This window comes from Herpailurus yagouaroundi, unplaced genomic scaffold, assembly GCF_014898765.1.
Source record: "Herpailurus yagouaroundi ecotype Mexico unplaced genomic scaffold, PumYag 180, whole genome shotgun sequence".
Taxonomy (NCBI): domain Eukaryota; kingdom Metazoa; phylum Chordata; class Mammalia; order Carnivora; family Felidae; genus Herpailurus; species Herpailurus yagouaroundi.
Genome location: NW_024412411.1, coordinates 3698098 through 3710655, shown reverse-complemented (window position 1 = coordinate 3710655; position 12558 = coordinate 3698098). Strand labels below are relative to the sequence as shown.

The following is a 12558-nucleotide window of genomic DNA, read 5'->3' as shown; positions in this document are numbered from 1 at the left end:
TTAAGTTTATTTATTTTGAGAGAGTGTGAGTCAGGGAGGGGCAGAGAGAGAGGGAGAGAATCTCAAGCAGGCTCCTTGCTGTCAGCACAGAGCCTGATGTGGGGCTCAAACCCACAAACCGTGAAATCATGACCTGAGCTGAAGTCGGAAGCTTAACCGACTGAACTACCCAGGTGCCCCTGATTTACATTTTTAAAAGATAACTGTGGACTGTAGATTGTGGGGGGCAAGAAGAAAAATAGGGAGACTGTTGAATTAGTCCAGGAAAGAGATAATTGATGGCTTGAACTAGAGTAGTGAGAGGGAACAAGGAGAGAAGTGACTGAGTTTGTGGCCTGGTGGAATGAATTCTGATATATAATTCGTTGGAGAGAGGGTTCTTTCCTTGTATTAAGAAGCTGCAGGATTTCTTAGGTAGCAGAATTTGAATGTGTAGCTTCAGTATGGCTTTGTCTTATTGTCCTGGTGAGCTTTTAAAATCACAGCCAGGGGCACCTGGATGGCTCAGTCAGTTAAGCTTCTGACTTCAGTTCAGGTCATGATCTCATGGTTAGTGAGTTCAAGACCCACGTCAGGTTCTGTGTTGACAGCTGAGAGCCTAGAGCCTGCTTTAGATTCTGGTCTCCCCCTCTTTCTTCCCCTCCCCTGCTCATGCTCTGTCTCACCCTGTCTCTCAGAAAATTAAAAAAAAATTTTTTTTATAAAAAAAACATCTTTTTTTAATTATCACAGCCATACCCATGTCATTTCCATGGCTCTCCATTATCCAAAAGATAAAATACAGGGCTCACTATGTGGCCCTAACATACCACTTGCAGCTTCCTTACCAGTAGCCATATCAAACTATGTAAAGAATTAGTAAGGTATCATGATGGTTCATACCTCCATGCTTTTAATCTTGATTTTCACGCTGCTGCCTCCTCTTGAAAGCCCTCTCTGCCCCCTTCCTGGTCTTCTTGATAATAAATACCAGTTAGTTTTAAGGACTTGTGTGATTGTCATTGCAAAAAATTAATATCACATTACTCTTCCCCTATCAAAATTTTATTTTCTGTTTGCCTCATTCATTCTGGACTGCAAGGTTAAAACCAGAAAAGAGGAATTAATAGAACTGATGGACTAGAAATTGTTTCTGTCCTGGTTCTGTTGAGAGAAGTACTGTTATAGATAGATTGCTGTCCGTATTCAATAGAGTGAAATAACTTTGCTGTAGATTTTAAATAAAGGGAACAGTAAGTCCCCTTTATCCCTAATAACTTCAAACTTAGAGAAAAATTGCAAATATAGAACAAAGAATTCACATACCCTTTACCTAGACTCCCCAATTACTAACATTTGTCACATTTGCTTTATAATTATCTACCTCCTGTCTCTCCCTTTCTTCCTGTCTTTCTTTGTCTCCCTATGCACTCTCCCCCACACCCACACACAATTTTTGTTCTGAAGAATTTGAGAATATGTTATAGACGTCATGCCTCTTTCCCCCCTAAATTCTTATATTTCCTAAGAACAAGAACATTATACAAAACACTGTACAATTATAAAAATAGAGTTAACATTGATAATGTCTGTAGTCCATATGCAAGTTTCACTAATTGTGCCAATACTTCCATATAAAGAATTTTTTTTTCCATTCCAGGATTATCCATTACATTTGTCGTGTCTCTCTAATCTCCTTTAGTCTAGAACAGTTTTGCAACCTTTCTTTGTCTTTCAGTACTTTGATTTTTTTTTAAGTGAGACCTTTTATGTGTAGAATGTCTTCCACTGTGGTTTACCTGAATCACTTATTACTGTAATGATTGTAAGATGATGATTTTCTAACTCCTCCATTCCTTATGTATTTACTAATTGCATTCTACTATACAGAAGAGTTGTCCCTTCTCCCATGTTTGTTTATATCGGTATAGACTCATGGTTTTTTACATTATTCAGTGTTATTGTCCATTACTATTATTGTTCTTTTTGATGTTCAAATTGTCCCAGATTTGGCCCATGTGAGCTCCTTTGACTGAATTCTATGTTCTTTTGATATGTCTGCATCCTTTTCTGAGCACATCCTTATTTTCTGGCACAAGATGATGTTCTAGGCTCAGCTTATATTGTTGACAAATCATCTGTCTAGCTTTTCTTAATCCTGATAAGGTAATGTATATACAGACTGTTAGTGTTCCTACTATTATGGTATTTGAGAATGAGTTAATTACTTTCTAATAATCTGATTTGCCTCTAGCTCCAAAATTCTGATTCTGATTTCGGAAGGCCCACTAACTCTCTTCCTTTTGTTTTTATAGGTAACTGTGGAGCTTGTTATACATAACAAGGATTTCACTTGTGTGAATACTAAATTACGTAACAGCACCCAACATGGCCCACTTTGTACTCTTACAAGTCCAGATAAGACATTATCAGAACCTGGTCAACATGTTACCTGTACTAAAAATCCAGAGAACCTAAATCAAATTCACGAAGAAGTTGCAAAGAAAGTACAGAATTTGATACTCTCCAACCCAAAGTCACCAAGCCCTGTTGTGCCAAATCCTTCAACCTTCATGGCTGTGCCAGCCTCTCACAATTTAGCAAATCAGACAGATGGGTCAACAAAAGAGAGTGCTTTGCTGTTGCATGTGCTGTTGATGGTGGCCGATGGGAAAGATTTCATTACTGGAGAATCTGACAAACCTCCGCCATGCAATGTTTATTTAAATTGCAAACTTTTCAGCACAGAGGAAGTCACCAGATCTATCATCGCATGGGGCACAACACAACCAGTCTTCAACTTTTCTCAGGTAACTTTGTACATATCTTAACCTTCTATATCTATTAGGGCTATATGGAGGTGGGAGACAAGTATGTTTCCCAAATCATAATTCCATTATAAAGGAAACCTAGAATGTTCAGACTGGGAGAGACCTTTGTAATTAGCTGGTGTGCAGATCCATTCCCACTATGGGATGGGAAGAGGAAAAGACACTATCAACATTTTAAAACTTTTTGTGGCTTCATTTTCTTCTGTCTCAATTGTTGTGGTTTCCCACTGTTTCTTTTGCCTGAGTTCTGAATTCTATTCCTTTATCCTTCCTCTAGAACTAAACTTTCCCCTTTCTTTTCTGTATCTCCAAGCTTTTTGTTTTTTTAATTTTTTCTCTAATTTATTCCTCTACTTGTTTTAATACTTATCTGGCTTGATTTCTCTGTAGAATTTGATGCTATTGCTTAAATTATTTCCTGTTTTGGGGAGCCTAGGCAGCTCAGTTGGTTAAATGTCTGACTCTTGATTTTTGCTCAGTTCATGATCTCACAGTTTATGAGGTTGAGCCCTATATTGGGCTCTGTGGTGACAGTGCAGAGCCTGCTTGGGACTCTCTCTCTCCACCCCCCTCTCTCTGTCCTTGCCCAGCTTATGTTCTCTTCTCTTGCTTTGTCAAAATAAACAAACTTTAAAAAAAAAAATAGTTTCCTTTCTTGATTTTTGTAACTCCACTCTCTTATTTTCTTCCTGAATCAACAACAGCTCTTTTTTGGTCTTTGGGACAGCAGGAAAACTAGGAAACGAGTGGTGGCCCCAGCACTTCTTTCTCCCTTTCTTTTACCTTTAATTACTGGTACTCCTCTGCATTACTTTTATTCTTGGTGCTGTTCCAAACCAACCCGCTTTTCCCATGGTCACTCCTTTCACTCCCAAAGCTTCATCTATTATTTTTATGAAGATAACTTCCAAATCTATACTTCCATGTAGGCCAGACATTCCCTCAGGTTTCTGATCTCTCTATGTAACTGCTGGTCATCATTCCCAAATGTCTCAAAAGCACTTTACACTTGGCACCTAATGCACGGCCTGGCATATCACAGGTATTCAGTAAAGGTATATAAATGAAAGAAGGAATTCAAATGTGTCTGAATCTGAATTTATTATTCCTTCCAGATCTGTTCCTCCTCCTCCTATCTGCCCTAATTCATATTGTAATCTACTCAGAAACCCGAGCAGAACCTGAAAGGTATCCTTGATTCTTTATTACATAATTATTCACCAAATCCAATAGATGCTGCAAACTTCATTCTCCAGACGAAATCCTCCCACTCAACCCGACTGCTACTGCTTTCATTCAGGCCCTCTTTCTCATTCCAGATAGCCTTCAGTCTAGTCTGTTTCTGGTCTCTCCATGTCCATTCCTTTTTGTACCAATAGGAATGATCTTTCTAAAATATTAACCTGAGTATTTTATTCCCCTGGTTTAGACTTTTCACTAATTCCCCATAGCCTTCAGAGTAGGTAAGATGTTTAGTTTGGACTATAAGCCCATTTAACAACTGCCTGACTGTACTTCTCCAGTCTCTACTCCTGTCACTCTTCCCTTCACACTAGATAGTCCAGCTATGCTCAGCTACTTGCAGTTTCCTAAATGTTCTTTTTCCCTACCTCTGTGTCTTTTCGTGTGCTTTTCCTCTGCCTTACATTTCCTTCTCACCCTTCATGACTCCTATTAGGTAGAGCTTTTTAGACAAGTTAACTTTATTCTGCTTATCCCTAAGAATTTAGTGTTACTTTCTGCCAGCAGCTTTCTCTGAAATCTCTCCTTTGTAGGTTAGGTCGCTATGTTTTAGTTTTTTTAGTTTCACAGAACAGAAATGTGCTCAGGTACCTTATGTAATTGGAGTTTCTTAGATGGATACAAAAGTAGGTCTGCTCAGGATCTCTGCTCTTCTGGTGTCTTCCTGTCATCTTGCCTTACCTAATTTCTGATTTCACCCTTTTTCCTTTCTTGTTCTATTGATTTCATCATGGGGCTTATCTCTTCTCTGCTGATGCAGTTATACTGCAGCTTAGGTCACTTCAAATTGGTGGGCCCTTCATTCTGCCGTTAAGGAAACAGACTCGCTCTTGGCTGCAGATCTCTGCTTCTCTTCGTGACTTTTCTTTCTCTTTCATCTACCAGCTGGCTGGCCAGTTCTCAAATAATTTTACATTGGAAATCCAAATGAACAGTTGACTTGTTATTTACCAATGCAGAAGATTGGGCAGAGCTTTTTGCATTAGGCCATTGCATCCAACCAGTGGGCTGGCTGCCCTTTGATTAGGTGCTCAACCCTTGTCTAGTCAGTAGCCATCTTTCTTTCAGAAACATCTGTCTTTCCGCAGGGATTTACAAATAGGTCATTTTGCCTTAGAAAGGCTTGGATGAGGCAGGCAGGCGCAGTCATTGATATGTCTGTGTCCTCAAAGCCCCACCTATGTGACCTTTGTCATCAGAGAACTATTACCATTTTGTATTTGGCCTTAATTGGTCTCTTACACCAGACTAGCTTCTCTTGAGAATACAGAGTGGGTTTTATTTTAATGTCTTCAGTTCCTAGCACTGTGAATGGCTTTCAGTTAGTACTTGTTGAATAAAAGTATAAATTGATCCTTTTTCTCAGGTGTTGGTTTTTGTGTTGTTTTTTTGATTGTTCCTCTCCCCAGGTGATTCCTGTCTCTCTGTCTTCCAAATACCTGGAAAGGCTGAAGAACAATGTGATGGTAATTGAAACTTGGAACAAGGTGCAGAGCCCAGGACCGGACAAGTTGCTCGGGCTGGTGAAACTCCCCCTCCATCAGTTTTACGTGTCATTCAAGTAAATAGGATCTTTTGGAGTATTCTTTACTTTACATCTTTAACTTTGTTTGGACTGAAGAGGAATTCTTTGGGTTTGCAAACATGACTAGCCCAATAATACCTTGGAGGACTTTTCTCAGTGTTGCCACAGTGGCTGCTCTTTCTATGTTAAAACAGTTCACAGATACTGCTTACCATGTTTCAGGCCCTATGCTAAGAACCTTTCATACATCAAGTCATTTAATCCTCACAACAGTTTTCTAAGGCAGGTAACTTTTATTTCCCCTATTTTACAGATGAGTTAACAGAGGCACAGAGGATTTAAATAACTTGTTATATATATTGTAAGTAGTAGAACCAGGCTTAGAACCCAGAGAGTTCTACTGCTTCACCAAGAAGCTCTACTACCAGAGGTTATCACCTCACAAAATTAATGGTTTATCTCTGTCACAAAAACATGATGATTATTCCCATCAGCTATCTGCATGATTTCTCTACTGAGTATTGTCTTTTGGACCTACAGATTTGATCACTGTACCTCACTTATCACTCAGTTGGGTATTGATTTATCTGGCGGTTATTTCTGTCCTCACTACAGTTAATTTTTTGTTTTGGTTCAAGGTACTGATTTTTAATTATTTTAGCACTGACTTCTTTCCTAAGAGCTTTCTCATGGTGCTGTGTTTTAAATGTTGTGTTTTACATTTTACAGAGAACACGTTAGTGTGCACCGTTTCATGTGAGCCTTCCTATAACCCAGGAAGTATTATCATTATCCCCTTTTTACAAATGAGGAAGCTTGTCCTTTGACTTGGAAAAATCAACCTCTCTGGCTTTGTTTTCATCATCTGTAAAATGAGGGTGATGATAGACCCCCTGTCTCCCTTGTGGCACAATTGTGACAATCCACTGAGAAAATAAATGGGTATGCCTTCTGTGAATAGTGAAATACTTATGATGGTAGCACTGGAGAGCATGGTCAGGCTAAGGAGTGCTACTGGAATCATGCCACTGTCAGCTGTAGGCTTTGGCTTTTTCCCCTTTTTTTGCTTGTGATATTAGTGTAGTCTGGTATTTCCCTTCCCTTCTCATTTCATTAGACCCCATTCTTTGCTGACAGAGCATAAAATAATCATAGCTACCAGGTACTTAGCACTTATTGTGTACTAAGTATTGTAGTTGGTATTTTATATTTGTTTCCTCAACTTAGTCCTAACTTCCCTTTGAGGAAGTTTTATTACCTACATTTTACAGAAGACGAAACAGACTTAGAAATGTTAAGTTGATTACTTAGAGTCATCCAACAATTAAGTGGCAGAGCTAAGATTTAGCATGGTCTGATGAGCATTTGGACTTTTTTAATCTGTTAATAGTGGATAATATCAACCTTTGCAGTGTTAGAAGGATTATAGATGGAAGATGTTATCGGTAATATTATCCAAGTCTTATCTGCCAGACACCAAAGTCCATACTTTTTCAAGTTGACCACACTGTAAAATAATGCAATTCAATAAGCTTGTACTGGGATAGTTCTCAGTCCCAGATGCTGGGCTTGGGGTCATGATGATAACAGAGATAAATCAGACACATTCCCTGCTTTCAGATTGCTACGTTAGAACTTATCTGCCTGGGAATTTTTATTTGATGAGTTACGGTAGAATGATGTTTTTTCAGACCACTATTACTTTTCTAGCTGTAGACCCATTTTTAACAAACTGAGAAAATAAGCCAAGTAGGAAATGCAGCAGCAACACTGAGACATGATTGATGGTTATCATTTGCTCATTCATACTTTCTCTCCCTCTAGAGATCCCAAAATTTCTCGCCTGCTGCTTGATGCTCAGTACCCAGTTGTTGCTGTTGACAGCTACATGCCTGTGATTGATGTGTTCTCAGGCCACCAAAATGGGAGTCTTCGCGTCTTTTTAGCCATGGGTTCTTCAGATCAGATAATGGCACTACAAAGATTAAAGAATGAAGAAGGAACACTTCCACCCTTCAGCCCTAGGCCAGCCCATTTTCTGGACCAGCCGTCTATAGCATCTGTTACTATGGTAGTCACTAACCACTTGATTATTTATAAAAACCATAATCTCATTTTAAGGTATACAACATGATGTTTTGATATATGTAACACTATGAAATGGTTACCATAATGAAGCCAATTAACGTTATCAGTCACTTCACCTTGTTACCTTTTGGTGTGTGTGGTGAGAGCATGAGATCTATTGTTCTGACAAATTTTAAGTTCCATAATCTCATTTTATCTTGCATGTTTTAGTGAAACCATTGCCCCAGATCATTATTTCATTAGTGAAAAGAAACATATTTGCACCCTAATACTTGCTGTAGATTAAAGGAATTATTTATTTTTTATGATTTAAATGTATATCTGTGTTCCTCTGAGCTTTTTGAATCTATAAAGAAACTCTAATTGGACAGCCACCTCTTAATCCTCTAATTCACTAACGGTTAATTAATTGCCTTTTAAAAAATAGGGGTGAATGTAAAACTGCATTTAAAAAGTCTTAATTAAAAAAAAGATAATCAGGGGTGCCTGGGTGGCTCAGTCAGTTGAGCATCCGACTTCGGCTCAGGTCATGATCTCACAGCTCGTGAGTTCAAGCCCCGCATCGGGCTCTGTACTGACAGCTCGGAGCCTTGGAGCCTGCTTCAGATTCTGTGTCTCTCTCTCTCTCTGCCCCTAACCCGCTCACATTCTGTCTCTGTCTCTCTCAAAAATAAATAAACATTAAAAAAAAATTTTTTTTAAAGATAATCAAGGGGGGAAAAATGGGGCAGAAGGTTGAGAATGATTCCAAATGTAAGCCAGCAAATCTTACTCTGTTTCTCAGCCAAATCCAGTTGGAAAGTTGTAGTGAAGTTCCTTGCTTTTCTACCAGAAAATTCTTAAAAATAATTTGTACAGTGTTGGACAATTGAGAAAGCACATTGATACACTTTTTCATGTTTATTTCCCTAACACTACATGAGGTGAGTCATTTTCATTCTCTTTTTAAGTGATGAAACAGAATCAAAGAGGTTATGTTACTTGTCCAGGGTCACATAGCTAAGAATGAGAAAATCACTGTTCAGACACAGGCCTTCTGACTCAAAGTCCAGTCTTCATTCTACTGTGTCATGTCCTACTGTTATCTTACCTTTGGTGTCTTTACTAGCATAGCCAAATCTCAGTTTCCACATGATTTAAATATGTTATATTTTCTAATCTGAATCTGAATGACAAATGTGATGTCTATGACAGAGAAAGAACTATTAGGAAAATGTCTTATGAGTAGATTATTGTTTATTTGTATGTTATGAACTCCAAACTTTTCTTTACTGTTTCTATTAGATACTAGTGTCTACCAATAGATAATAGTAGCTTTTTAAATTTGACAATGACATAAAAGCACAAACACAGAAAACTTATCTATGATATTCCTAAGTCTATTTTAGGTATTATATATGGCCCTCACTTTGCAGTGTAGACTCAGTTTTCATTAAATTCCATACCAAAAGTTAGAAAATGTTACTCATTATGAGCATAAAAGAACTCTCTGAAAGATTAGATATCTATAAATAAATTGTTTTTCTTCCTATACTCATGTCCCTCATCCATTTCAGCATCTACAGAACTGAATTATTACTGTAATACTGTATGGCCAAATTAAGTAGCTGCTGAGATTGTTTTTCTTTTCTGGGGAATCAAAATGAAAGTTTTCTGTTTCCCTGAGGAAGGTTTTGGAGCAGATACTGCTGATAAATAAAGCAAAGACCTTATGCAATCTGTTCCAGATTCATGGGATTAATGGTTAGAATGTTAAACACATATACATCATACAATTTTATCTGAGTCCTGAATCCCCCCTTTGAATATTCCCAGTTATCAGTTGTCTAGTGTCTGTCGAGGCTGTATAGAGTAGAAGTAAAGAGCCTTGGCTCTAGAGTCAGACTACCTGAGTTCAAACCCTTATTCCACTCCTGTTGGCTATACATGTTAAATTAACTACTACAAGTCAAAGGCTTAGTACAGTGCCTGGCTATAGTAAATAATAAAAACATTAAATTGTTATCAGTAGTAGTTACTTTCAGTAATGGTATATTCACGACCTCCTTGACTAGTCCTTACCATTAATGAGTAGTTTTGGTGTTATTCCAACCTTCATTAAAAATAGTAAGTAAATTAATACCTGTTTGCTTCACATATGTATTCTTTATACAAGAAGATATTCTTAATGTGTCCTATTCTTAATGTACTAAGAATCAGGAGCTGATTGAATTTTATCAAATACCTTGTTAGCATTTATTGAGATAGTCATGTTTCTTTCCTTTATTTTATTTAATGCACTGAAACATTTGTGGATTTCCTAATATTGACCTAGGCTCACAGTCTAGAGTAAATCCAGCTGGATCTGATTACAGTGAGCAGTTGTGAGATTTATACACAATGAGAATTAAGTATCTGTTTTAGTATCAGCTAATTATGCCTATTTCTTCATCTATACTCAGATTTTGTAGAGAAGCAGGAATATTCTAAGAATATTTTTTTCTTTAAAGCTCACCAGTATCTCTGTTTCATTTAATAGGCAGAGGACCAAAGAAATGGATTGATGGAGCATCACTTTGAGCTCCACGTAGAGAGCGTTAAAGGGCTAGCCCCTCTTCAGGCAACAGTCTGGGGAGAAGCAGATTGTTATGTCCAGTACTACTTTCCAGTTCAAGACTCTCAATCCAGTGTGCTAAAAGGACCTGAGTTCCTTGAAAACGGTAGGTTTAGGAGGTTAGGGTTTCTCATTCTTGTATGGTTCTTTAATTGGCTATACTTAGGATTTTTTTTTTTTCCCTGAGTGAATTTTGAGTTCCTAAATGTTTCGAGTCTTACCTGGGTAGTACAGAAGATGGGCTAAGTTTTAATTTTTCCTTTCTTATGTTGTTTTTTGTAACTTTTTATTTTGATATGATTTCAAATTTACAGAAAAGTTAACAAAAATAGTACAAAAAACTTCTATATACCCTTTACCTAGATCCCACCCATTATTTATATTTTGCCTGGTCACTCTTATCATCCATACATATACAATTGATTCTCATTATTCAAGGTAGTTACATTCTACATAACATAACAGCGTGAAACACTGAATTAGGGAATACTGAACCATTGCTCTTAGGAGAAATATGTACATATATATCTCACATAGATCATAGTTGTAAATCCTAAAACAACTTATCCTAGTAGATTCTATCTTCTTTATTTTACAAAAGAGAGAAGTGTTAAGTGACTGAGGCTGCCCCAGTAACAATAACATGGTTGGCATTCAGACCCCATCCAACTGGCCCCAGAGCCAGATATTCTTGCACTACACTACACTACACTACCCCCTACCATTTCCATTGTCTCATCTCTGAGAGCTAAAACAAGAAAGCAGAGTGTCCCCTTGTTCTAGCTCAGTTGGGAATGATCAAGTCAGGTGGCTCAGATTTTTTTGGCATTCTGAGTATGTCCACATATAACTGCAAAAGCACTGCCAGTATTGATTTTAGGGTTAAAATAAGGTACTTGTATCCAGAATATATAAAGAACTCTTACAAATAATAATAAAAAGACAATCTAATTAAAAAATATTTAGAAAATCTAAATAGACATTTCTCTTAAGATATATAAATGGCGCCAATAAGCACATGAAAAGATACTCAGCATCATTAGTCATTTAGGGAATGAAAACCAAAACCACCACAGAATACCACTTCTTTTCACCAAGATGGCAATAATTTTTAAGCAAAAACAAAAACAAAAATCAAACTAACAAGTGTTGGCAAGGATGTGGAGAAATGGCAACCCTTAGACATTGTCCAGCAATGAAGGGATCTCTTTCTTCTATATTATCATGGGGCCCTTGGGGGACCATAGCTATTATGGAAATAGACCTTGATAAAAGTAACATAGAAGATACAGGTTCTGGTATCAGGTGCATGATCTACTAACTCTAACACCTTTGGATTCACTATGTAACTTCAATATGTCCTATCCTGTCTGTTAAGTAGGAATAATAATAGTTGCTTTGTTTTTCTCACAGGAGTTTTGTGAGGATAAAATTGAAATTGAATATTAGCATACTGTCTTGCTACATACAGATAAAGCACTAAATGTGTTGGATTATTCTGAATTGCTTTTCTTTTCCAAAGGAATCTCTTTGAAGCCTTTCAGATCTGCAACCACACTCTGTGTTCCAGATCCCATCTTTAATAGTGAGCACCATCACTCTCTCCTGTTGCCAGCTGAAGTTCCAGTGCAAAGGCTTCTGCTGAGTGTCTTCTCTGCACAGGGGCCCATGCCTGGAGGTGGAGTCCAGTTTGAAATCTGGTGCAGGTATAATGTGAAACCAGTTTTGTGCCTAGAAAGGAAGTGCACAATCATAGAGCATCCTTCCCTTGACATCGTAGCTTGAATTATAAGGAAGCTAAGCAATCCTTTCTACCCTATTTTATATTACCTGGCTTATTAGTGACTCTTCTCCAGATTTTACTTAAATCTGCTACATTATTAGGCTCTTGAGAGCAGTTGTATCTCATGCTTCTAACCACTTGTTACATTTGGAAGTGAAGTTCTATCAGTTTTACCTCCTACTGCTCTTAAATATTTAGTCACTTGTTTTCTTATTACTGCCCTATTTAGTTCAGGCCCTCATCATAACATGCCTAATTTACTGATAGCCTCCTTACTGGTCTCCCCGCTTCTAAACCCATTTCTTATAATCTGGTCTTCCCACCACCAAAAGAGTAGTCTTTATAAAATTTAAATCCATTCATGTAACAGACTTGACATGAATACAGAGGCTCAGCCTCTTTTGCATCCCTGCGCCCAAGAAGTGACAAAGAGAGTATAGATTCAAAATAAGAAGCAGCATCAACAGAACTAGGGCAGAGTACCATCTACTTGCCAGAAACTTTTCCTAAAACCAGT

General features: G+C 37.7%; 1 protein-coding gene across 7 annotated transcripts in view; it reads left to right on the top strand.

Moving 5' to 3' along the window:
* Positions 1–12558, top strand: part of C2CD3 (C2 domain containing 3 centriole elongation regulator) — a 148274-nt gene that overhangs the window by 54365 nt on the left and 81351 nt on the right. For all 7 annotated transcript variants that reach the window (XM_040489300.1, XM_040489298.1, XM_040489297.1 and 4 more), the window contains 5 exons: positions 2295–2789; positions 5462–5613; positions 7402–7648; positions 10184–10364; positions 11781–11964. In XM_040489300.1, coding sequence (XP_040345234.1) covers positions 2295–2789; positions 5462–5613; positions 7402–7648; positions 10184–10364; positions 11781–11964 — 1259 coding nt within the window. The remainder of the gene's footprint in view (positions 1–2294; positions 2790–5461; positions 5614–7401; positions 7649–10183; positions 10365–11780; positions 11965–12558) is intronic.